We start from the raw sequence: 26,392 nt of genomic DNA on the forward strand, positions 1-26,392 counted from the left end.
TGGAAGCAACCCAAATGTCCAACAACTGGAGAATGAATAAACTATGGTTCAGCCACACAACAGAGCATCATTCTGAAATAAAAACAAACTCCTGACACATGTCACAACATTAAGTATAAAAAGCCTTATGCAAATTGAAAGAAGCCAGACAGAAAGGACAACACTTAACGTTCCATATACATGACATTCTAGAAAAGGCAAAACTAGAGACGGAAAAGTTAAATAAGTTGTTCCCAAGGGCGAGTGGCATGGGGATGGGACTGATAGCAGAGGGACACAAGGGACCCTTGTAGGGGTAAAGGAAACATCCTGTATCTTCACTGAAATGGTGGTCAGATGACTGCATGCATTTGCCCAAGCTCATCAAGTTGTGTACTTAAAAAAAAAAAAAAGAAAAAAAGGTGACTTTTATCATATTAAATTACATCCCTATTTATTCTCCCAAAGGTGGGAGGATATCAATGGCCAAGGATCTAGTAAAGGGTACTGGCTGAAGACACACACAGTTTCTTGGCACAATCTGCAATGGGCTGGATCTGAGGAAACCAACCTACTTAGCAAAAAGCCCTAGCTAGATCTAGGGTCCAAATCCAGTTCCTGTCACTCAGCTTATGTCTGTGCAAGTGCAGTGGGCTGACCTTGAGGGCCCTGGTTACCGGGAAGGAGGGATTATGGCCATTACGTATGGATATGAGCAGGAATAAAAACATGAGGTGAACAGCTGAGAGGAGCTGAATGCTCTGCCTGAAGCCAGTGAGCAAGACAAGATTATAATGAACGAACACAGAACCAAACATACAAGTAAAACTGCTTCTCTCCAATTCTTGGTTTTCTTCAATTCAGCTAATACTTCATAAGGTGTTTCATGAGCCCCTCATGCCAGGTACCATACAGCATTCTCTCTAACCCTCTCAACAGTCCCAAAGGGTGGTCCTCCCACCTGAGGCTGCAACAAATAGGGCGAGGCAGCCAGCGCCTCGGAAGAGCTTGGGTTCCACAACCACAAGGCTTGCGTAAGCATCCCGACTCTGTCCCTTGCTGGCCGCTGTCCTGGAACAGCCACTGAATGCCTTTGAGCCCCTCAGCTCCAGTAATAACACTGATCACAGGAAACAGTCATCTTTCCCCACCTTCCTCCAGAAGAGTTGTGCCTCAACAGTGCTCCTTGAGGGCTCTGCTTTTAGAGAAGTCTAATCTAGCAGTCAATGAAGATTAGTTTTCAAATCATCTTAGGGGCAGCTTGGAAGGCCTTGCTTTTCCTCTTCAATGTGACAAAAAGGGAAGAGGAGTCATCTCTTCCATGTCCTGACATCTATCTCGTCACTTCAAGAAAGGTGGGGGTAATACAAGTACTACCTCTTGTATCAGTCAGGGTTCTTCAGAGAAGCAGGATAAGACGGAGAAGTACCCACATAAAACATATGGGAGGTGGTGGGGGTGGTGGGGGTGGAGGGAGGAGGAGACAGACAGAGATACAGACAGGCATTTCAAGAGCTCGTGTGATTGTGCGGGCTGGCAAGTTCAGAATTTACATGGCCAGCTGGTGGTTGGAAACTCTTGGGCAGGAGTCAATGCTGTGGTCTTAAGGCAAAATTTTTTCTTTCTCAGTGAAACCACCTCCATTACGCTCTTGAGGCCCTTCAGCTGATTGGACGAAGCCCACCCACATTTTGGGGATTATCTTTTTATTTAAAAGCAACTGATGGTGGAGATTAACCACAACTACAAAATGCCTTCACGGCAACACCTAGGTTAGTGTTTAACTGAATAACTGGGTTATTCAATACAATCGCCCAACCACTTTGACACTGAAAACCATCACGCCTGTCCTGGGTGGTCCTCTGACATGCACAGAGGGGGCTAAGAATTCCCACTCAAGCTTTCAAGAGAAGCAGGAGTAGACTTAGGAAGAGCAGGACTGTCTAACAGAAAAGTAATTACCTGCCCTTTCTCAGGGACTCTCCATCCACAGGTGGGTCTGCTGTTCACACTGCTCCCCTGGATGAGTTCTGTGACATAAACCAAGAAACATTTTGACCTAAGATCCAGTAAAGGGATCTGAGTGATCAGGAAAAAAAAAAAAAGAGAGAGAGAGAAAACAAAGACACAGACTCCAAGCTCTCAAAAATAAAAAATAAAGCTCATTTATTAAGGAAAAGTTTAACACATGATCCATGTGCAGAACCTAAAACAAACTCTTCCATGAGTTCCTGCATGATCCACATTTCTACATGTAGCATTCAGAACATACACACCCACACAGGCACATAACATACACAAGACTGTCTAGTTATCAAGACCTGCTGGATGGCAGTTTTTCATTTTCCTGTTATTCACACATCCACTGACATGGTTTACAGAGTCACATAATTTTATTGTTCAGTAAAACAAAACCACTTTCACAGCACCACCTTGATTGAAACAAAAGAACATGGCTGACAGCAGGCACCTTCACCATTACTCCCCACCACGACTCTGGTAACCTCAGCTCAGCACCATTTATGTCCCCTGGCCAGGGAAAGACCCAGGGGTACAAAGGACAGGGAAGAAATGTCACAGGTTGATGCTGTGAGCGCAAACAGCCTTGCAACTAGCAGGACTGTCTAAAAGTATTAACCATGATTTCATTACAAACCGTACTCTTTCCTTGCCTCTTAATGGTCTTGGAGATCGTAATGTACCTTGGAAAATTAAATTCTAAGGCAGACTTGGAGCCTTTTTAATTTTATTTCCACCGAGAAGCAGCAGCTTTGTGTTCTGAGCTAGGTAGATGCCAGGGCTCACCTGAACATCCAATCACCCATGAAATAAAACAAACTGATACAGACTCCCTTGCAGTGAGTAGTGAATAGAGTGCTGTAAACAGACATAAATTGAGATTCTGCACTTCCAAAAACCATGAGGTGAACATGTAGTGTTAAACAGAGATGATGTTCTACAATTTAGGAAGGGAGAGATTTGAGAAAAAAACAGCCAGGCAGGAGAACAAGGAGGGGGAAAAGATTTTCCTAATATACCTGTGTGGAGATCATCACTTTAAGACAACTTTGCGAACCACAAAGTTGGCCTTTCGTGGGGGTAGAGGGTAAACGGTGAACATTATCAGCCAGTGAATCTGACTGGAGAGGTGAGTGACAGAGGAGTTAAGCTGCAGGTTCTAGGCTAAGACAGACCACACAGTCACATCCGTCTGGCCAGGGTCTGTGCACAGGGCTCTTAGCAGCACAACATAAATATAAATAATGCCACTTGTGAATGGTACAACTTCTAGAAAAAGTGACTAGAGGATGCCAGGTCACGCTGTTCCCAGCAAGAACCTGCCTTTAAGGAGAGGTATACTGCCTGCAGGGAGTTGGAAACCCGCTCCTGATAGTGGCATCTGCAGGAGGGAACAAGGGGCTCTGGGAAGCTACGTCTGGGCTGATGGAACCTGGGGCCGCCCTGGGGAGGCTGGAAGAGGACACAGAGTAGAACAGCACTGGGCCAGAAAGCTCTATCGTTTACCTTTGGTCAGAAAGATGCGGCCTCACATCCCTGCAAGCCTTTGCTCTTTTGTTCCCTGATTGGTCTCCTACTTATGCTGGGGCTTCTTCACCAGAGACTAAAGCAGGGCCCAGAGAGAGGCTGCAAAGGAAGCAGGGAGGGAGCCCTGACTAAGAAGCCCCATGGGCAGCAGAGGAGTAAGCTTCCCTGAGCTGGGCTCGCCGGCTGCTTCTATAAAAGGAAGGGCTTCCTCCACTACAACCGTCTGGCTGACCCTTTACTCGACAACTGATTGCTGTGCAGCTAGCTGCACAAGTGGGAAGGTCCCCATGGCATCCGCCTTGCCTGGGTCTCCTGAAGCAGCCATGTGATCGGGCTGCCCAAGAAGAAAAGCACAGGAAACAATCGAACAGGGCCAAGGCCAGGCCAAGCTAGTTTCCTGAAGCCCCAAGAGTGCAGTGGTCTCTCCTACACACCAGGTTCCCTGGGCAGAAGCCCTGAAGCAACAGACCTGGGGTAGAAGACCTCAGGATCATGCCGTTCAGTCGTCAGGTCCCAGCATCCCAGGCCAGGTCTCAAGAGCCGCCTGGACAGGACTGCCTCTAGCAGTGCCCTGAGCACACAGAAGCCTCCACCGTGGAAGCTGTGGGTGGGACACATGTCTGAACCCCTAATACTGGCCCGCACCTTCTCGCTGGAAACAAAACTCAGGACAGCTCTGGAAAGACTGCTGGAGCCTGGGCTTGCAAATGGGAGCTGACGGTTCTTGAAGTTACACTTTGGTAACCAGAAGTTACTTAGAAAGCTTGAGGCTCCAGAGGGCAGTGCCACTGCCACCTCCAGCTAGAACCCTGGTCACGTGAGCACCTGTGAGTGACCACCAAAGAGCCGAAAGACTGGGGGAAAGTGTTCACTTTCCTAAGGGAGACCAGATTACCACTGACTGCATCTTCCTAAGTGAACAAGTGATTAGGTAGGTCCGCTGTCACTGAGAGAGTCTGGCTTTGGAGCAGAAGAGAAAGAAAAAAGCTGGGGCTGTGAGGGCGGGGCCGGGGCCCGCCCCCAGGAGCTTTGGTGAAACACAAACTGTAAACCCCTGATAAAGCAGTGCTGCTCTCCCCACTTTCAGGTAAGAGGCTGGCAGGGGTGGAGGACAGCACGACCCTGTTACCCACACAGAAGCATGTGCGTGCACACACACACATACACAACTCAAGACACGGAGATTCAGTGAACAGCCTTCTGTGATACCTCTCACACCAAGAGGGAAGAAGAGGCAGCCGACAGCGCAATGGACATTGCCCAGCTTTCTCTGCAGTTCGTCCCCAAACCTGAAGGTTGACCTTGAGGTGAGTCAGCCCTGAGGCTGCCTCTTTTCTGATACCCAGGGAGGCATGCGGGGTAGGGGGGAGAGGGACGAGGGCACGATTAGTGTTCAGAACACAGGAGACCGAAATCCCAGCCAAGTGGTTCCATTAGAAGTCCAGATCCTGGAGGCAGCTCGGGGCTGGGCACTGTGTTTGCCCACCCACCCTGTCCTCTAGGGCTTGTAAACAACCGAGCACCACATGCAGTGTCGGACCAGCTGCTGCAAACTCTGGGAATTGCCTTTCACACTGGCCTCATCTTCTCGTTCACGGCAAGAGTCGGGGTGTCCTCCTGGACGCTGCCGTGCTGTCTGGCTGTCAGGAGCTGAGGTGGGGGAACAGGTCTCGAACATGCACGAAGCAGCTGTTTTCTAAGCCGCCTATGGAGAGAAACCCACCACCCCACATCGCCATTCTTCCCCTCAGCTTCATGCATTGGCAAACATCTCCTGAGTCCTTCCTGCCTTCTCAGGAGGAAATCAGGTTGGCTGACGGGAGGCAACGTCCGTGACTCCCCACAGAGGTCTGCACTTCGATGGTCCTGACTAAAAGCTCTGGGGTCCTCGGCCAAGGGTGCTGAGGGCCTCCGTAGACACCTCCTGGACTCAGTTTCCTCTCAGAGGGAGTAGTTGAGTGAGAGTTTACTGAGGAAGGAACAAGTTGCAAATAGTCCCAGATCTAGAGACAGAATCTAAAAACAAAAGCTGGTTTTAAATAAAATATAAATATTTTCAATTTTGGCAGCACTTGATATCTTTCAGCAGTTCACGCGACTTAAGATAACAGTATCGTGACCCATGCGAGGAAACTGGAGAAGGGTCACGGCAAGCCAGAGAGAGTGAAGGCCAAAACCTCTAGCTTTGGGGGCTGGTTTTCAACTGCTAGGTAGGCTCCACTACTGGGCAGAGACTTGAATAGGCAGGAGAATAACCGAGGTAAAATATTTGGGAGAGAGCTAAGAGGTGGGCCTGGCTTGATTGATAAAGAGGGGCATGCCCACATTATTTCATCGAGGCTTGGCGTGGGCAAGGAGAAAACGTGAGGCGGGAGACACTGAAATTTTTAGATAAAGTGAACTGTGCAACAAGGATAATTTGGAGAGGTGGGTCAGAAGGAGAAAGGCAGGAGGTAGGATCAGGGAAAAGAAGTGAAAAGTTCCAGGTTAAAATAAGTACAAATGAACAGAGATGGCGCTGCCGCTAGAGGTACCTCCCACGCCGCGGCAAATGTGCTGCCCACACCCTACCCTGTCTTCATCCCTACCTGACCCAGGGTACCCAGGAGCCAGGTAGGGGTTCCCAGACAGTGACCTTACCTTCCCCCAGAGCCTGGACCCAACCTGAGGCTCTGGAGCCAGGTGCTGGGGGGACACACAGGGTGGAGTGGGCTGGTGCAGGGACGCACCCAGCTTGCTATACAAAGGCACTGGTGGAGTTGATGAAGATGGGAGCTCTGCTCGGCTGGATCAGCTCGTACAGGGTCAGGCACGTCCCTACCACAAAGCCCACGAAACCCAGGATGCTGATCAGGGCGTCCTTGACGATGGTGATGGGGCTCAGGCCCTCCGAGTAGAAGGTGGTGATCTCCAGGAGCGGCGGGATGATGAGGGCCAGGGCACTGCTGCTCACAGAGCCCACCAGGGAGATGACCAGGTCCAGGCGGGGGATGAGGATGGCCGCGATGCCTGCGGGAGAGAGGACACGCCTGCTGAGGGCCACGCAGAGCTGGGAGAGGCCACCCCACTATTCAGCAAATCTAGCAAGGCCTTCCCACAGAAGAGGGAGCGCCAAGGAAGCCAAGACACCATCCAGCTCAATTTCTCATTGTGCAGGTGAGAAAACTGATGCCTGGAGAGGTGGCATAACCTGGGCCTCACTGCCAGGTAGGCAGAACTGGGACTGGAACCCAGATCTTCCAGCTTCTCCTGTCAGTCTGTGACTTCCGTCTTTCTGAGGAAAAGGAGCCAAATTACATCCCAGGGCAATCTGGTCCGACTAAAGGAGAGTGAGTGGAGAGCAGAAAAGGAGGTAGACCTTTTCTGAGCGACTGCTCATCTTCTTACCCCTGAGGGTACCTCCAACACAAACCTCTCTACTTGAAAGACAAGAAATGAAAAGGTGGGTCCGGGGGGACCCTCCTTCTGAACCATCCCATGTAAGCCCCATGGCGTAGAGTACTTTCATGCAGCAAAAAGAAGCAGATCTGTGTGTAGGTTGACCTCAAGAGCAAAGCCCTCCACGATGACTGCATCCCTGTGTTAGGGCAAGCCGGTGGCTTCCACACCTGACACTTAGCCCGGGTGTATGTGAAGAAGATGCAACAGACGATAAAGATGAAACGAGGACTGCGGGAGGAAACGCCACAGCTTTCCATACACACCAACACCTGTACCACCGGCCAGATATCAGACAGTGCTGTTTAAATCCAAGCAGAGGACTTACTCCATTGCCCACTGACCCGACTACTTCCCCTAACTCAGCTCTCCACGCGGGGGGTGGGTAGTGGTGAAGGCCAATGTTTCATAGGTTTATTGAGGATTATGGGCTCTGGAACTGGGCACTAGTGTTTGGACTCTGGCTCTGTCTTGAGTGACACATGGCTCTTTTCTACTCCCCAGTTTTCTTGTTGACAAGATGAAGATATAAGAGCTCCCATCAGGGAGGTCGTGATGATCAAAGGAGGTTACAAAGGCACTTAACAAAAGGCCTGGTGTACACCCGGCACACAATACAGTTAATATTATCACCAGTAGTGTGTATTTCGTTGCTCATGGCAAGTGCACCATTAACTTGTTAATAATCAAATGTATTTTGAAGAATCATCTTCCCCGCTGCTGGGCTCCAGCCGGCAGTTCTCAGCATTGAGACAGCAATCCAGAGCACATCTATCTCCTCCCTGATCTCTGTAAGAGACAGTAGACTCACACTGGAGGGTTTCAGTTCTACATTCATTTCATAAAGTAGAAGCCAAGTCCAATTGCTCCGAGGAAGGCATCACAGTGCTAAGAGGCCAGAATGTCTTAATCCTGTGCAGCCGACTATACCCTCCAGATGGACTATCGGAATCGACTGCTGCTTCTTTGGGTGAGCACCGGGTGAAAGCAGTGGGCTGCATTTAGAGGCCAGGTTTTAAGAGAAGCACTCACTTTTTTGCCTGGAACAGCACTCCACGTGGGAAGGCGAGAGGCAGGCTGGGAACGGGGGTGAGCAGAGCCCCGCCGCCCATCTCACACTCACTCACGCTGCAGCCGTGCTATGCGCTACGCCACTGTCACTAGCCATCCAAATCCGAATGAACTCGGTCCCCCAGTCACACTGGCCACGCTGCAAGGACTCAACGGCCGCCTGCGCCTCGTGGCTACTATCCCGGACAGCACAGACCTGGAGCACTCCCATCATGCAGAATGTCTACTGTCTAGCAGACGGCACTGGGTAACAACCACTCGCTGAGCTGAATTTGCCTCCACTCCATAGGTACAGACCTCTACAACATTATTATGGTCTCCGTGGAAAGACAGCCCTGAAGAATTTACATGACAGAAAGTGACAGAACTGGAACTAGGGCCTCTGCCGCTGATTCAGTAACATCACAGACCTGATGATCAAGAAAATGCAGAATGGTATGAGCAGGAGGAGGGAGAACAGGGGATCTGGCTGATCAGCACAAAGATCCCGTCTGTGAAGAACTGAGGGGTTCAGACACCAGACTAGCTTTGCCAGAGACACACCACAATCATGGGGTAGAAAATCCAGTACAGGTCAGCCCTGACCCCGCTCTGTGTTTCAGAGGACTCCAGACAAGGATTTTGAAGCCTGATAACAAAAGGAGGTACAAGGAAAGTGAGTTTCAGATCTGCCTGTGCTGCCCAGGTTTTACAGCCCCAGGGCGATCCCTTCCTCTTTCTTCCTTCTACATTCCACTGTCATGGCAATTATCTCTGAATACCCTCACTATTCTGAAGCCTTCAGAGTCTACCAAAGGTATAAGCTCCTAACTTGCTCGGCAAGTTTAAAATAGTCTGTTTCAGCCTTCAGCTATTTCTAAATAGAGTTGATGATGTCCCTCAAACCATCAGGGTTGAGTTTGGAAGAAAGTTGGAAGTGTTTGTAGGCTGATGACAAAATGATGCTCTCATCACGGAAAACCTAAGACAACAAGAGCTGATCTGCTATGTGACCTGGAGTAAGACACTTGCCCTCTCTGGGGTCTGGATCTCTCTCTGCCTAATGTTTAACCACACAGTGGTGGCTCCCAAATGTTTCAGTTCAGGTGAGCAGTGGGGTGGAAACAGATGAGGCAGTCATCAGATCTGAGCCTTGGAGAGGCTGGTACAGGAGTTTGGTTAAGGGTCTGGACTCAGAACCTAGGCTCCAATTCACCACTGACCAGTCAGTTACTTAACCTAGTTAAGACATCTTCCCTACTGCTAAATATGGATGGTCAAATGAGATCATTCAGGTAAAGAACTTGGAGTACTACACACATAACAAAGGCCTCATAAATGTTAGCTAACAGCATTACCCATCCCTGCTCAGGAGCAGACTGTGTGTGACCTGGGGTGTGGAATCAGCTTCCATTCTGAGCCTCAGTTCATTTACCCATGGAGTAAGGTGACTTCATTAACACTGGATGATAACTTGCATCGCACCTGACTCTGAAATTTTAAGGAACTGCACAATGCAGATTTAGTCACTTGGGAATGTGTTCTGGAATATGTCCCTCAATTCACTGTCACCTGGGAAGTACCATGTGCTGCTCCAGAGTGGTACAGCTGACTGACAGGATTCCATCTTAGAAGACATGTTTCGGCCAAAAATGTAACTTCGAGCCCTCCTGCCCCTGACTAGGGCTTCCCTGGTGGCTCAGTTGGTAACGAATCTGTCTGCAATGCAGGAGACCCAGGTTCAATCCCTGGGTCGGGAAGATCCCCTGGAGAAGGAAAGGGCAACCCACTCCAGTACTCTTGCCTGGAGAATTCAATGGACAGAGAAGACTGGCGGGCTACAGTCCATGGTATCACAAAGAGTTGGACATGACTCAGCTACTAAACCACCAAGTCACTCTGGTTTTGTACTATTAAAGGAAGTGTGAGTTATTCCTCCTGGTCCCCAGGATGCTCCAACCACTGAAGAGAAAGCAGGTGTTTATGCTGAGACAATAAGTCCCTGGAGGAGACAAGTCAGAGGACCTGCCCGGCCCCTCCCAGTGCTGAGGGTTTGTCCTTTCCTTTCCTCTTGCATATGAGCCTGGAGGACAGATGGGTACCTCACGATATGAGCTAAGTGAAGTCACATGTGCTCCACTCTGATAAGAATTAAGTGAAAACAGAAAGAAACAGAAGCTTGCGAGATCAGAATCTTTTCTCAGATTGGATGGAAATATTCCATTTCATCATGACTTTAAAATAGCAACCTGAAAACTTGTTCTTGACTTGACTACCAATATACAAGATAAGTACGTTTAACACAAATATCCTTAATAGAGGTATTTTTTAAAGAGCAAAACTTTAAAAAGCCAGGACCACAGGGCTGCAAAGGGAGGACCCTCCTCCTGTCCTAGCTTGACTGGATACACAGTTGAACCCTAAACGCAGCCCAACACTGGAGAAACATAATGAGGGGAGAAGGCAGGAAGAATGAACTTCCCATTAGTTAATACGCTGGGGGAGGAGGAAGGGAGAGGGACCCAAATGGAAGGCTTACCTGTCCAGGCAAACTGCTGCTGCTGCTGCTAAGTCACTTCAGTCGTGTCCGACTCTGTGTGACCCCATAGATGGAAGCCCACCAGGCTCCCCCATCCCTGGGATTCTCCAGGCAAGAACACTGGAGTGGGTTGCCATTTCCTTCTCCAATGTGTGAAAGTCAAAAGTGAAAGTGAAGTCGCTCAGTCGTGTCCGACCCTTAGCGACCCCATGGACTGCAGCTTACCAGGCTCCTCCATCCATGGGATTTTCTAGGCAAGAGTACTGGAGTGGCTTGCCATTACCTTATTCCAGAGATGGGAATCAGGTACTCAGGAAAGATATGGGAGCAACTAAAACCTCTTCTAACACTGAATGTCTTTACTCCATGAGTTAAAGCCCTTAAGAAAGGGAAATCCAAGAAGGTAGATACCTTAGGAAGCAGCCAGCTGGGAATACCCTCTCCCTGTGCTGTGCTGTGCTTAGTTGCTCAGTTGTGTCTGACTCTTTGCAACCTCATGGACTATAGCCCGCCAGACTCCTCTGTCAATGGGAATTCTACTGGCAAGATTACTGGAGTGGGTTGCCATGCCCTCCTCCAGGAGCCCTCTCCCTACTCCCCCTCAGAAAGAGCATCTCATGCAAAGAGGGTCAAAGACAGCACCCTCCTCCTGGCAGTTCCCCCCCCACTGCAGCAGCCTACCTATGACATGAACAGCTTAGCTGTTGGCCCTGACGACAAGCAGATCACATGATTAGTCAAGAGGGCTCCAATGGGATTGCAAAACATCTTCCCTTTGGGTTAAGAGACACTGAAAATGTGATCTTTTAACTACTGAAGCAGCAGGAGGCCAACGGTCATGTTCAGAAAAGGAACTGACTGGAATTCTGAGCCTGTGGTTTTAGACCACAACAGAAAGAGTTGACTTACGCACAGAGCAGAGAAAGCACTTAAGCGACAAACACCCTGACAGAAAGCCCTTGGACACTTACAGCTCCTGTGTCCATAAGTGCTCACTGCTGTTTATTACCATCAGTGTGGGTGAAGCTCACCTGTGTGACTCTAAAACGGCTAGAAATCTGTCTTTAAAATTAATAACAGTCTTGGACAGAATGTATAATTTCATTTAGTGGGAGTATAAATTTTAAAAATAATACAAAAACAAGGGAAACAACCTACATGTCCAGTGTTAAAGGAGTAGTTTAGTAAACATGATCTACCAATAACATGGACTATCATGCGATCATAAAAAACATTTACAAAGGATATGTATAGTCATGAGACAATTTAAAATAAAATGCCAAAGACAAAGTTACATGTATATGAGGACTGCAATTATTTATAAAAAGTGCCCATGGGGATTAAATGCAAAAGAAGATAAAATGCAAAAAAGTTATTTTAAGTCACTGGGATATTGGGAATTTCTTTTTCACTTACTCTAGATCTAGACAATCTTCAAATGCTTTTATTACATTAACTTTTTTTGGAGCAATATTTTGGTAGAAATTTAAAATCAAGCTCAAACTACTAGTGCAGAATCACAGTTTTAGACATGAAGTGAGGGGACCCCTTTCACATCTTACAGATGAAGAAACCGGTGGGGGTGGGGGCTCAGAGCACAGTTAGTGCGGCTGCTCTCTCTTTGTAGCTGAAAGATGAGATGTGTGGGAGGAAAAAAGGGGTGGAGAAAGCCACTTTGTTTGGACCTGGAAGCTTCATTCTCTAAAGAGTCTGACTGCTTGGACTGCTTTATATTCTAGGCTGTGATACATCTCTTAACTGAGATGGTTGTACTGTTATTCTGTCTTCAGTAACAGGTTTATGACATTCTCATACCTAACTGAAATAAAATGTGTCATGTGGCAAATGCCACAGCGAATCAGTTAAAACCACTGAAGGACAGGTTAGTGCCTCAAGGAATCCAAAGACACTACTCTTTGTACATCTCCAGCCTCTTTCAGGTGGAACAGCCTCTCCTTCTACACAAGGTCTGGACATAAGGTGATCTGCTAGGTCGTCATGGCCAAACATATGGGCTGGAAGAAACTACTGTCCCATATGAAATTTTAACAAAATGAGCAACAATCTCTGACATGCACATTTTTCTTTCTTTTCCTCTCCAAAATTGTGAAATAAAGCATCAAAAAAGTAGACATGGTCATCTTTGGCAGATGGGGAAGAGTGGTGAGAAAGTTGAATTCTAAGTGGAAAAAAAAATGAGGCTGAACCAGGTTTTCCTGCTTCCCTTGGGGATGGAGGGTGAGGAGGTAGAGAGAAAGTTGGGGAGAAAACAAGAAAATAGCCCAAATAAGTAATAAAAGAAGCTGCCATTAAAATTTTTTGGGTGTAAATGAAAACAATCAGTTACATCAAAGATCTAAAATCATATACCAATTAACCTTCAGCCAAACGATCTGAAGTTACAGAGATACAAAAACAAAATGAACTCAGATAAATGCAATTAAGTTGGTGCTACAGTAAAATGCCGCTACCAAATCCCACAATAACTTCAAAGTCTCCAGGGAAGGCAAGAGAGGCTGAGCACTCAGAGATGAAGGGATTGAGCCCTTTAATAGGATGAGAATGCAAGGTCAAGTCACAAGAGATCACAGGAGAAGGGGAAAACAACCCAATGTGCTTGAAGATCAAAAGCACCTCATATCCTCTGAGCGTCACACTGCAGAAGGGAGGTGAGACCCACAGACAGAGCCAGGAAAAGCGAAGTGAAAACCGAGAGGCATCTAAGGATAGCATGAGGTCTGTGAGTCAGGGCTGCTGGCTGCTGCGGGGTACAGCGGAGAGGAACCTGGCAGGAAGCGAGACATATGCTACCGGAGGCTGAGCCAAACTTGAGAAGAAAATGGGGCGGTAAGAGGAGCCAGGACCAGCTCAGTGCCCCAGCTCTTCCAGTAGGGATAGCACATGTACACAGACAGCCCTACTTTCTCTACAGTAACCACTCTGAAACAAAGCCCATTGTTTGAGCTATCCCTATCCTTTCTTCTAGTACCCCTTAGATTCAAGAATTGGGGCCTTAGAGTTGACATTATGAACACCGTGCACACAGGTGCTGTCTCCTCAACACTCAGATCTAATTCCTCTGTAGAGGAAACATATGTGCTTGATCAAAGCCTCCAAGGTTGCCGGCAAGAGACAACAGTAAAATCTTGGAGAGTACAAGCCTCTGATCTTATCACGCATTCAGGTACTCTACTGGAAAGTCGAAGCTGTACCCTGCACATTCCTTCCTTTCAATCACTTTGGGGCAGCAGTGGCCTGCAGGCAGTGGGCTGTTTTCCAGGCTGGTCTAAGGAGATAGCCCAAAGGGCTGTCCAGTGAAGAATATGAGAAGTCAGATTCCTGGTTGCCATCAGCTCTCTGGGGCTAGTAAAACCAAGGTGTGCACTCTGCTACCCAGGTCCAGCCTACAAGAATGCCTCAGCAGGAGAGCTGCCCAAGATTAAATAGGCAGATCTTCAGTTCTCAGCTCCAGAGAGTTCCTTCCATGCAGACCTGGGACACTGAGCTTCTACCCACTGCCCTCGAAGTAACATCAGGAAGGTACCTGTAGGTGGCTGGGCGAAGGCCATCCTGGGATGGGCACCAGTCTGCTCCCTGTATCTACTTGGTTGGAAGGAAAGGATGACAGCCTCGTGCTTGCCCTGCTCTAGCTAACAGTCAACCAATGAAGTCATTTCAAACTTTCCAGACTATGAGCGCACATTAGACAACTATCACATCATTCATCCCTAAAACACTCCATTCTGGTCCAATGAACAAATATCATATATTAACACATATACATGGAATCGAGAAAGATGGTACTGATGAACCTGTCTGCAGGAAAGGAATGGAGATGCAGAAGTAGAGAACAGACTTGTGGACACAGTTGGGGAGGGAGAGAGTGGGATGAATGGAGGAAGCAGCATCAACATATACACACCATCGTGTGTATAACAGCTGGTGAGAAGTTGCTGTATATCACAGGGAGGCCAGCCTGGCGCTCTGTGATGACCTAGAGGGGTGGGAGGGGGAGGGGAGGGAGGCTTAAGAGGGAAGGGACATATATATAATTATGGTTGATTTGTGCTGTTACAACCAGAAACCAACACTACGCTGTAAAACAACTTTCCTCCAATTAAAAAATAACTTAGAAAAAAAACCTATTAAAAGAAATACAGACCAGCTTTACTCCAAAGACAGAGGCTTGGACTGCATACTTTAAGGAAAGTTCCAATATGATAAGCAAAGATGTCTCTTTTCCCAAAAAAGTTAAGAAAACAAAAACAACTAACCATGGCCAAAAAGAGACATCTATGATTCAAGCATTTCAATTTGGAAAGAAACTGCAAATCTCTTAAAATTTAAATTAGATATTACAGACCAGTTTATTCAAGAATTATTTTATCAACTTCACAGGAGCTTCAAAAAAATAATTTATTTTTGAATTATACCAGTTTTAAACAAGAACAAATAAGGCGCTATCTTGTCTCTCAGGTCACACTCCCAGGTATGTGGTCAGAAGAGAGGAATTAAACACAAAGTGATAAAGCAAACACCTAGAGTAGTCAACAGAAATTTTCTAAAAAACAGATTTTAGTGAGACCACCATCCAAAAGTATCTAGAATAGTATCAAGCAGTCTCAAAATGCAATCCAAGGAATAGATTGTCACACTGGAAACATGACTATTTGAAATAAATAAACATACACCTGCTATCAAAGAACTTACAGTACTCATTATGCATGTGTGTTAAATGGATCTCTCTTAAACTTTTGCCCTATTTCATACAGAATAATTGCACCCGTTTTCTAAGCATCATGACCACTGCCATTATATTTTAGGCTGTCTCTATAAAGAAACCACCATTCCCATTCCTGTATCCTTTAGAGCATGTCTATAATCAATTCAGTCCCTCCAGAGACATGCCTCAACTCTAATGCTGAGACAGCGCCCCAAGTTCCCTGCTCACACAACACTGGCTACGACACAAGCCCTCTCGCAAAAGCCCTGGGGGCTGGGTGCCCTCTGGGGAGAAAACAGACGAGGTAATGATCCTGTCTTCTACTCACACGTCAGACAGACCAGCATGGTGCGCACGGAGAGATCTATCACCAGTTCGCAATGCTCAGGCCCGCGAGCCACAAAGAAGGGGATGATGATCTCGGCCGGGACGTAGAACTGGAGGGCGTAGGTAAAGAAGATGCCGATGGAGTAGAGCAGCTTGACTGACTGGTACAGCCTGCAGAGAGAGTCGAGACACACTCAGAGCCAGCTGTGCACACTCACACACCCAGCAGCGAGAGTGCAAAATGGTCCTGTGGTGATCTGGCCATATCTCCCCAAGTCACAAAGGCATGTCTCCCTTGGACAAGCAGTTTCAGGTCTAGGGATTTATCCTATAGGCATACTTGTACATGCACACATAAACTTACAGTAAAAATATGGCACTGCAGCTCTAAGTCCAAAAGATTAAAAAGAGTTCCAATGTTAATCGGTGGGGAATTTATTAAATAAATCATGGCACCCCAATGTGTTCAGGCATGTCTGACTCTTTGTGACCCCGTGGATTGTAGCCTGCCACCTGCCCATGGAATTTTCCAGGCAAGAAACTGGAGTGGGTTGCCATTTTCTACTCCAGAGTATCTTCCCGACTCAGGGATCCAAACCATGTCACTCACATCTCCTGGATTGGCAGGTGGATTCTTTACCACTAGCACCACCTGAGAAAACTAGCATTCCCACAGAAGTGTTCAAAAGTAGGAGAAAGAACTCTGGTGCTGATACAAAACTACCTCCAAGACATACAATGAAGTGAAAAAAAGCATGAAGCACAACAGTGTGGACAGTACAGTACCCACTGTCTAAAAAAGGAAAAAGAAGGAAAAACACTCCTTTGCAGACACACATACATGTGACATTCCTATATTTGCCAAGTATCTTGAGGAGGAAACACAAGAAACCGGGAATGGTCACCTCTGAAATGGAAAATTGTAAAACAGGGGTCCTGAAAAGGCAAGTGGAAACCTAATATTTTCTGTATGCCCTTTGAACATTTGGAATCTTTTCCACGGGCATATAGCCTTTAACAAATAAAAACAGAGACCAACATGACATTGTAAAAATTTAAAAACAACAACATTTTTAAAAAGCAAGAAAAAATAGAAGTAAACAGCAAGAAAAAAAATACAATTCAAATGCAACAAGCCTTTTCATATCCTTCCCATCCAACTCGGTGCTCCCTAGAATCAGATAGTGACCACACAGAATGAACAGGCAGGAACAAATGCCATCTTTCCATCCCACTAGGGCTGGCTACTGTCCTACCACTGCTTCATGGGAGGCTTCTCAGAGAGACTGCTAACCTACCACGGGACACATCTATCTTATCCCAGACCTAGGACAATGAAGAGTAGAAAAAAGGTCTGATCAGTAAGTATTCAGATTTGACATGTCCATTAAAGAGAAAGCCATCCTGCCCCTAAGCAAAGTTCCACTTCAAAGAAGACCCTCATGCATTACCAGCAAGAAACTGCGGCCTCCCTCCCTTGCTAGAAATCTATTTAAAAGTGGTGCCAGTGGTCCAGAGGTTAAGACTTCGCCTTCCAGTGCAGAGGACATGGGTTCAATCCCTGGTCGGGAAGCTAAGATCCCATATGCCTCAGTGCCGAAAAACCAAAACATAAAACAGATGCAATATTGTAAAAAATTCAATAAAGACTTTTTTTAAAAAATGATTATACTGTTCATGGTGTGCACTGACTCTCTGTGGTTGAACTTAATACCTAGAAGATGTTCTAATGCTATAAGCAGGAGAACACCCAGGGAGAGACTGAGATTGACGAAAGGTCTTTCGCTCCAAGAATACACAATTAAAAACCCTTTGGGAAAAAACCAGCTAGCAGCTCTATAATTAAACTCAGTGCAGCCCCAAAGCCTTCTGGAGTGCTGGAAAGTCTCGATTCAGGATAGGCACCTGCTGGGACAGCCAAATAAATCATACCCGAAGGGAGGCAGAAAGATTAGGGGAGCTGGAGTAGAAACATCAGAGGAAAGAAGACAGATGCTTGCCTATGGCTTCAGATTATGTCGGCTGCTTCTGCTGCTTCTGATCCATTTATCTTCAGTTATGCTACTACTTGACTCTTCTCTTTTGAAAGGGCATGAATAATTGGAAATTGAAAAGCAGGCATTAGAGGGAAAGAGAAAGACTTTTGGGAGAAAACAGCCCACTTCAGGGTTACCACTTGTCTGCTGATCAGGGTGACCAGTATTAAACACTGATCCTACTGAAAAAATATTTTTCTCAATTTCCTCAGTCAGTCCTTGTACAATGCCTCACCAGTTAGGCCTCTAAAACCAGGCCGACCTGAAAGGTTATTCTGATCCCTAGGGCATTCGACAAGCTTTATAGCATCCGCTCACAGCTGCTGTCTGCAATGAAACTTTAATCTTCCAAAAAGCATTGCTGCTTAGGACACACCCTCTGACATTTACCTTCTCAGGAAGGATTTCAGTGTGTCTTGGTGTTTCTCTGCAACACAGCAATCATGACTTAGGGAAAGTGAGATACAGAAAGGTTCCTAGCCCATGGTGAGACGCTCCACCTGCACCTGCACACGGAGCAAGTGACAGTCTTGGGACAGGCACAGCAGAAGCTGGGGAGCAGGCAAGTTTGCTCTCCTCTTTCGTTGTGTATAGAGGTCAGTGGACTGGATGCTTGACCCTTCTGGGCTCAGATCTCCTGGGAGAAGTGGCATCATCAGTCAGTGGATCCATCAATCCACGAAACACCTGTCTCCATCAGAATGACTCATCCCAACAAAGTATAAAGCTCAGCACCACCCTACTTCTCCACAGTGCCAGTACAGTAGTACCAAGCTCACGCATGTTATTTGATCTGCATGACAATTCTGACAGAATGACTAGTCTTAGTGCCCAGAAAGGGGAACGGAGGCAGTGGGAAGCTGTGATCTGTCCAAGCCTATAGAGAGCTGGGACATGGCAGATCACCGCTATCCTCTGTGCTCCAGTGGCTTCCTGGTAAGCTCTCCTCATTTATAAATGCCTCACAGTCTCAGCACTTAGTCCTCCCTTTTCGTTCAACAATTTTTCACTTGGTTTTGATTGTATGCCAGGCATTGTGCCAGGGGGCTGGGGTAAAATGAATGAAGCTTATAATGTAGGGAGAGCACAGCACAGGTAAACAGACGACTACAACACAAGGGAATAAGAATTAGGACAGGATCCTCTTGGGACCCCGCAGCAGCAGACAGGAGGGCCACTGACCCAGACTAGTCGGGGAGACAATAGAGAATTTCTCAGAGTGACTTCCAGTATAAGGCCTCTTCACTGAGAAGGAGCTAGATGGGGGTGGAGCTAGAACCGGAGTGGCCCTCACTGCATCTAAGGGTTTCCTCCTCATTGTTAAGAACTAAGGGAAGTTTCTGTGCCCTCTCAACAGGGGACTGTATGACTGGACTGAGGGTTAGATGGCTCCCACAGGTAACAGGAGAAGAACAGATGTGAGAGAGAGTCAGACTCAGGCAGGGAGACCAGCCAAAAGGCTTGAAGGGCAGCCAAGGAGGGATGGTGCTGGTCTGGGGACTGGGGGCAAGAAGGGGCTAAAGTGAAGTGGGCTGATTTAAGAGATAAGAAGGAGGAAAAATACACATTATGACCCTCACTGATTTTTTTAGAAAACGCAGTGCTCCTAGGATTCCCTCCTCCCCTACATACCAACAGTTGGGCAGGTTGAGGGTTATGCTGCCTTGGATGTTAGCTCCAAACTGCAGGTAACCCAGAATCCCCAGGCTGACGTAGAGGGTAGTGACGATAGCCATTCCCACATAGAGGATGAGTGAAAATTTCTTAGGATCCTTCATTTTGTTTTCAAGGGGCAGAACCTAGGAGAATAGTGAGAGATGAGAAAGCACTATTAATGGTCAACAACAATAATCAAGTAATATTCTCAGAAAAATGTAACCTCTTTTTCCCCAGAATTTCCCCAAAGCACATCTGTTTTTTACTAGACAGACAAATGTAAGCTGTTCATCAGACATTATGTTTGCAAACTCTGGGAGATGGTGAAGGACAGGGATGCTGCAGTCCACAGGGTTGCAAAGAGTTAGACACAACTTAGCAACTGAACAACAACAACACTTGCCAAGCTGGAGGAGCTTTGGAGCCTGCTGTCTAAGCAGGAAGTCCCAAGAGGTATGGTGGGCAGGCCCGGAAGCCAGGACTCCTGTTGCATGTTGGCTCTCTGCCTCCTGTGGGTTGGGAGTACATTTTGCACCTTGAATGCAGGTGCACAGCATTCAAGCCCTCTCGCATCATACCCACTCAGTATGATGAGCAAGAGACCCAGCGGTGGCCCAGGCCAACTATACCTCAACTGAGATCATGGCTCTGCTAACCTGTCCCAAGAATGCAAAATGCAGGTCAAGGAAAACTGCCACTCCAGTTCCCAGAAACTGTTTCCTTGCCTCAAAAGGGGTGGGCACTAGCAGTGACAAGTGAAACCTCCAACTTTGAGAAAATGAGGTGCTATGGGTGGCATGACTTTCATAGAGGATCCTGAAGGCTGAAGTTTGTGGAGATGTATAACAAAACCCAGTTTTCAGACTCCTATTTCAAACCACTGACCCTGCAGCCTCCTCCCTTACGGCAGAGGATTTTCTTTAACATTTGCTAAAGCCAAGGAAAGGCCTCCTATTTGCAGTTTTTTAATACTTAAAATTTTATTATGAAAAAGTTTTTAAAAATTTTATTGAAGTATGGTTGATTTACAATGTTGTGTTTAACTTCTGCTGAACAGTGATGTGATTCAGTTATACAAATACAAATTCTTTTTCACATTCTTTTCCATTATGGTTTATCACAGGATATACTTCCCTGTGCTCTACAGAAGGACCTTGTTGTTTATCCATCCTACACATAATAATTTGCATCTGCTAATTCCAAACTCCCCATTTCCCCCACCCCCCACCTACTCCACCCTTGGTAACCACAAGTCTGTTCTACTTGTGAGTCTGTATTTGTTTCATAGATATGTTCATTTTAGATTCCATATATAAGTATCTTTATGACTTACTTCACTGAGTATCATAATTTCTAGTTGCATCCATGTTGCTGCAAATGGCATTATTTCATTCTTTGTAATGGCTAAATAATATCCCTGTGTGTGTTTATGTGTGTGTGTATTCATTATCCATTCATCAGTTGATGGACACTTAGGTTGCTTACACATCTTGGCTATTGTGAACAGTGCTGCTATGAATATAGGGGTGCATGTATTTTTTTCAAATTATAGTTTTGTTTGGGTATATATGACATGTATTACCCACAGCTGGGACTATCAGATCATATGGCAACTCTATTTTTAGCTTTTTGAGGAACCTCCACACTATTACGAAAGGCATTTTATGAAGCATGGTTCATACAGGGAACAGGGAAAAGGCCAAACGTGACTATGACTACCTTCGTGATCTGCTATCAACCGCACCTGGCTGGGCTGTTGCAGGAAAAGCAACTTAGGGCCACAACTCACTGGCCCCTCCCCCTGTCTTTGATCTTGTCCTTATGCCCATTTTCCACAAGGGCCTCCAGGCACCAGACAGAGCACATCTCAACCAGACACACCAGCAGACAGCAGACACCTTGAGCCTGTTGTTGGCCCACAGCTACGGGGTACACAGCTCTGCATCTCCAACCGACCTTCAACATCCCCCACGCCAGATCAAGGGGCTCAAGCTTCAGTTGATCCACAATCCAACAAGAAACAGTTTCTAAGCCTTCCTTTGGTTTCTTTCTATGGGGAATCTTGGGAGCCAGAGGGCAGGGAGCCCATCTCCTCCAGGCCAGCCAGTCTGGACCAGGGGTGCAGAAACACAGAGAGCACAGGAAAGCTCAATGAGCCCAGAGCTTTTCCTGGTCACATCCAACAACCCTCAGATCCGGCCTAAGAGTCAAAACAGCCGTATCTCTATTTTAAAAAGAGAAAACACGGAACAATCTTGAATTAACAGATAATGACGGTAACAGAATGACTCTCCATCTGAGCCCCTACTGATGAAATGAAGCAAAGAACAACTTCTGCCCTGTGCTGTTAGGGAGAGCTGATAAATTCAGCACAATGTTCCTGAAGAACCCAGGGTCCCCGGGCATCTTTCCACATTCACTCAGCCTCTTCTTTCCAGATCTGAGTGCTTCGGAGCTCTTTATCCTGCTGTAATACGGGCCCCTTCAGGCCTCTGCCTGAGCAGCAGGGAAACCATATATGTTTGTGAATCAAGGTGAGATGTTCTTGGGCAACGAGAAGCCCCAAGAGCAAGCACCAGGGAAGGTTTAAAACCTCAGAACAGTCACATATATATGATCACTCAAAAAGTCTCTCCCGTGGTGTTAAGAGTCAATTATTAACACGTTCTATCGACACCACCAGGGCAATTCCTCAAATTGTGACAAAAAATGTCCACCTCTGAGGTTTTCTTAAAAGTGTATAAGGATGCTTACCTTATACACTTTAAAGAAAACCTAGATGATGCACCTGAACAAGAAGGAAGTCCAAATGGGAGGGTATATGTATATGTACAGCTGATTAATTTTGCTGTTCAGCAGAAATTAACACAACATTGTAAAGCTCCAATGAAAATTAATTTTTAAAAAGTGTGTAAGGTGACAGAGCAATCAAATAGGGACAAAAAGATACTCCATGAAAGGAGAACTGTCTTCCCATTTCCTAAGCCCTAGGCTAATAGCTTTTTTCAGAAAAGAAATCTGGACCTTTATTACGAAAAACATAAGTAAAAATCTAATTAGGTACACCTGAGGGACAGATTCCTCTCTTAGGGGAAATTGGTGAAATCGCAGCAATGATGGAGGAGCTGAGCTAAGGCTGAAGGCTATTGGTTCACACATGGAAAATACAGCTCAACAAAGTTTCAGGGCAGAGAATTCACTCATATGTTTATTGATTTAATGATAATATCAATACTATTATTAATGAAAATAAAAATTATTAAATGCTCACCACATGTCAGGGATTATTTGAAGTACTTTAGACATGTCTCATTTAATCCTAAAAACTATTAACACTAGGCTCCCTTTTCAGAAGCATATAATGAAGAATCCGAGAAGGCAAGACCTTGCACAAGGTCACATAGGTACTCTTTGGCAGAGTTGAGCCTAACCCCAAATTGGTCCAGCTCTAGATCCTGCATTCCAAATTGTCACCCACCACTGCTCACTGCATGCACAGGAGATGAGTGTGCAATAGAGAGGCCTGAAGGGAAACAAAAACTGGAGCTAGGAAACTTCAGTGGAGTCTCTGAAATGCTGTTCATTAAATGGCCCATAAACCTTAAAGATAATTTCTAGGAGCATTTCCTCAGCATTCCTTAAAATGGATCTTAAGGACACCGAGGGCACCAGAGAATCATGATGTATCTCTTACCATCCCAATGCCTTCAAATGCAAAAATGGCCGTGCCGAAGAATAGAGGGTAGGTCTTCCAGGAAGCCACCAAGGGGAGGTGGCTGGGGTCTGGGATATTCTGAAAGAGAGAAAACAAAATAGAGCAAAGGCTATACAGAGATTCATGATTTCAACCCCAGCATCAGACAGGTCAAACTTTTCCTAAATCTAAGATTCTCTTAAGGGAAAAAGTATGACACTATAACACCTAAGAGATAATTTGGGGCTGTGTGTAACCTTTCTATTTTTTCCTTCAAGCCAAGAAAAGTCTACTTGCTTTGGGGAAACTTAAATATTAGAGACTATATAAAAAGAATCACATTCTTTCACTAGATGATCCCATCCCCAGAAATATAATCTGACAAGGAAAAGACGATTAAAATATGAAGAAAATTGAGCAAAGCCTTTGAATGGTAAGCAACAGCAAGCCTGAATGTTCCTGAACATCTGAACTGTTAGTATACTGTGCATCAACTAAACCACACTATTGCGCTATTATGCACTATTTAAAAAGTACAAAGTGGGATAAGCAGTACATGAAAAACTGCGAATGAAATAAGTGAGAAAAATATTTTTTAAATGTATGTATTTACTATGATACAATTACATAAACATCCCACACAGATACAGCTGGAAGAAAAGGTGGTAGGTTTTTAGATGAGTACTTTTCTCTTTTATCTCTACTTTCCTCTCTTTCTCTTTTCAAAAATTCTGTGAATCAGCACTTGGAAAATATTACTGACAGGCACATGACAGCACTATTGGTACAAAGCGGGGAAAAATTGCAAAAACAGCATTTTAAAAAGAAGGCAAATAAAAACCAAGGCAACTGATAACGGCAGGTACAATGTACCTAGCTGGCTGACCAATGGCAAGATTCCCCAGTGATGGCCGGTATCGAAGGAGCAGGACTCAAGAGACAAAAGCTGCCATTCTTTCAGAACTTGACTTTTAGATTTAAAATGTCTTTAAAATTGCCCTTTACAACGTTTTAAAGCTGATTTAACTATAGAGGTATCTAGATAAATATGGAGCCTGTTCTAACACTGTGACAGAATAACATCAGAGAACAAAAAAGAGACCTAGTATTAATCTCTATAGTAGGTTTCTCTTTGAAAGATTTCAAAACAATTATATTGATACTATAGTCTCCTTAAAATATGAAGAATTTTTAAAATGTTTTCTTTTCTGAGCCCCTGCTAAGAAACCAGTTAGATCTCTTTATGAGAAGCACTGCAGTTCCTGGAATGAAGCTGAGACTAGTAAATATTTTTTTTTTGATGAAACATGATGGTGAGATTGTCCTTTAATTCCCTGAGTCATAGTATAACTAGAGTTTCTGAAAACTGCCCAGGGTCATACATTGGGCTGAGACATCACAGAGCAAATTTCAAAATACACATCTGGGGATACCTGTGTGAATGAGACCAGCAGAAGAAATTTATAATTTCACATACTTAATGATGGCTACTGCCTTATACCCCAACCAACTAAATGGAAAAACTTTTAATTTGCAAAAAAACGTACAAATTAAAATCAGGTCATTTTCAGCATATTATCTCCTCATTTGCACCACATTATCATGTAACTATAACAGCTTTCTGAGAAAATGCTGTTAAATGTACATAAGGATTGCCAGATGTACTCCAATTTTAGGAACATTATTAACTGGGAAAAAATGTGTCTCAGAATTAAGGATATCCATGGTGGTCCAGTGGTTAGGACTCCATACTCTCACTGCTGAGGGAATCGGTTCGATCCTTTGAGCCTCTAGCTACTGCCATAAAAAATAAATAAATAAATAAGGACATGCAGTGATAAATTAAGGACGTGCACGGGGAGCCCAAACATTTACTGGGACTCTGCTCAGAACTGTGCCATTTGTCATGCACATGATGAAGAGACTTGCTCAGGTGGAAGGAGTCAAGTGACTCCCTCCAATGGTGTGAGTCTGAGGAGCAAGGGCACCAGTCACGTACATGCTCAAGGTTAGGAGAAAATTCAGGAACTTTGGACACTGGGGGATTTATCAAGACAAAGAGGGAAAGATGCCAAGATGGGATAACAGTAAGAGCAGTGACAAAGACAATCAGAGGGACAGCTTTAGCCATGTGCCACGTCAACAAGAAGCTGCTGGCCACCCAGCCAGACCACATTCTCCCCTCTCCAGCCCCGGTAGAGAGCACTCTGGGTCACAACACTCTTCCCCACTGAGCCCAGAGGCAGGCTCAGAATCGCTCTCAGGCCTCAGCAGGGCTGCCTCGTCTGAAAGCGCAGGTTGTACTAGGCACAGACAGACCTCTGGACAGACACTTCTCTCAGCTGGGACTGAGATGCTATGGACCCTGTACTTCCATCCCTGTCCTCCAATCACAACGACCACAGCCCAGCTATCTGCAGTGGTATGAAATTAAATGTGGTGTCTACGTGAACTGGCCTCACTTCCTGTATCTTTGAAAATGTTCACTGCAGCATGTCCTGAGCACCAACTGAATTATTCTAATCATAAAATTAAATCATACATTTATTTATGCTTCCTTGTGTTAACTTAATGGGCCAGAGATAGGGGAAGAAACTCTCTAGAAATGGTCATTCACGTGTTCACAGGTCCTCCTTCCAGTCCATTAAAAAAAAACAGAACACAGACAGCTGTCTATTTTATGCTTTAGAAAATAGTTCTACAGGAGAAGAGTCCATATCTGCCACCCACCTGAAGGAAAACACAGAGAACACTCACTGACTAGTGTTTATCTAGATTCATTACGTCATTTCCTCAGTATACAAAGTCGTTGCATTTCATGACCCACCGTTTTCCTGGGAACCTCATCAACGGGTAACTGGGTCACTGTTATGCAGATTGTGAAAATGAGGTAATGTTCACCTGTCAGACTGGCCCAAATTAAAAAGGATGATACATCCAGTGTGGCTAGCATGGGATGCTTACGAACTGTGGAAGGGAGTCTGTAAAATTGGTAAATGGCTTTTGGAAAAAGCAACTTGGCAGTATAAAAATTCTAAAGTGTATACTCTCCAGCAAGCATACCTCCAGCTCCTCTGTACGCATATGTTACATAAATACATGGAGAAGTATCTATCAGTTCAGTTCAGTCACTCAGTTGTGTCCGACAGATAAGCATAAGGATACCATCATAATACTGAAATAACACTAAGGTGATACATGAACTGACAGGCCACTGACTGGGGACTGGTTAAATAAACTACAAAACTATGGCACATTTATTCTCTGAGATACTATTTAATAATTTTAAAAAAGAGGTAAAAACAGATATATCAACATGGAAAGCTTTCTGAGGCACTGTTAAACTAAGGTAGATAAACACTATATATAATAATTTTTTAAATTATGTTATAAAACACAAAACC

The 26,392-nt window shown here is 45.5% G+C and overlaps 1 protein-coding gene across 3 annotated transcripts in view; it reads right to left on the bottom strand.

Moving 5' to 3' along the window:
* Positions 1 to 2,121: 2,121 nt before the first annotated feature.
* Positions 2,122 to 26,392, bottom strand: part of SLC36A1 (solute carrier family 36 member 1) — a 49,411-nt gene continuing 25,140 nt past the window's right edge. For all 3 annotated transcript variants that reach the window (XM_055430210.2, XM_055430211.2, XM_088838551.1), the window contains 4 exons: positions 22,989 to 23,087; positions 19,271 to 19,437; positions 15,604 to 15,773; positions 2,122 to 6,534 (listed from right to left, as the gene is read on the bottom strand). In XM_055430210.2, coding sequence (XP_055286185.1) covers positions 6,263 to 6,534; positions 15,604 to 15,773; positions 19,271 to 19,437; positions 22,989 to 23,087 — 708 coding nt within the window. In that variant the 3' untranslated portion in view covers positions 2,122 to 6,262. The remainder of the gene's footprint in view (positions 6,535 to 15,603; positions 15,774 to 19,270; positions 19,438 to 22,988; positions 23,088 to 26,392) is intronic.

The sequence above is a fragment of the Moschus berezovskii genome, chromosome 8 (genome assembly GCF_049115385.1).
Source record: "Moschus berezovskii isolate FMDL1 chromosome 8, NW_MosBer_1.0, whole genome shotgun sequence".
Lineage (NCBI taxonomy): Eukaryota > Metazoa > Chordata > Mammalia > Artiodactyla > Moschidae > Moschus > Moschus berezovskii.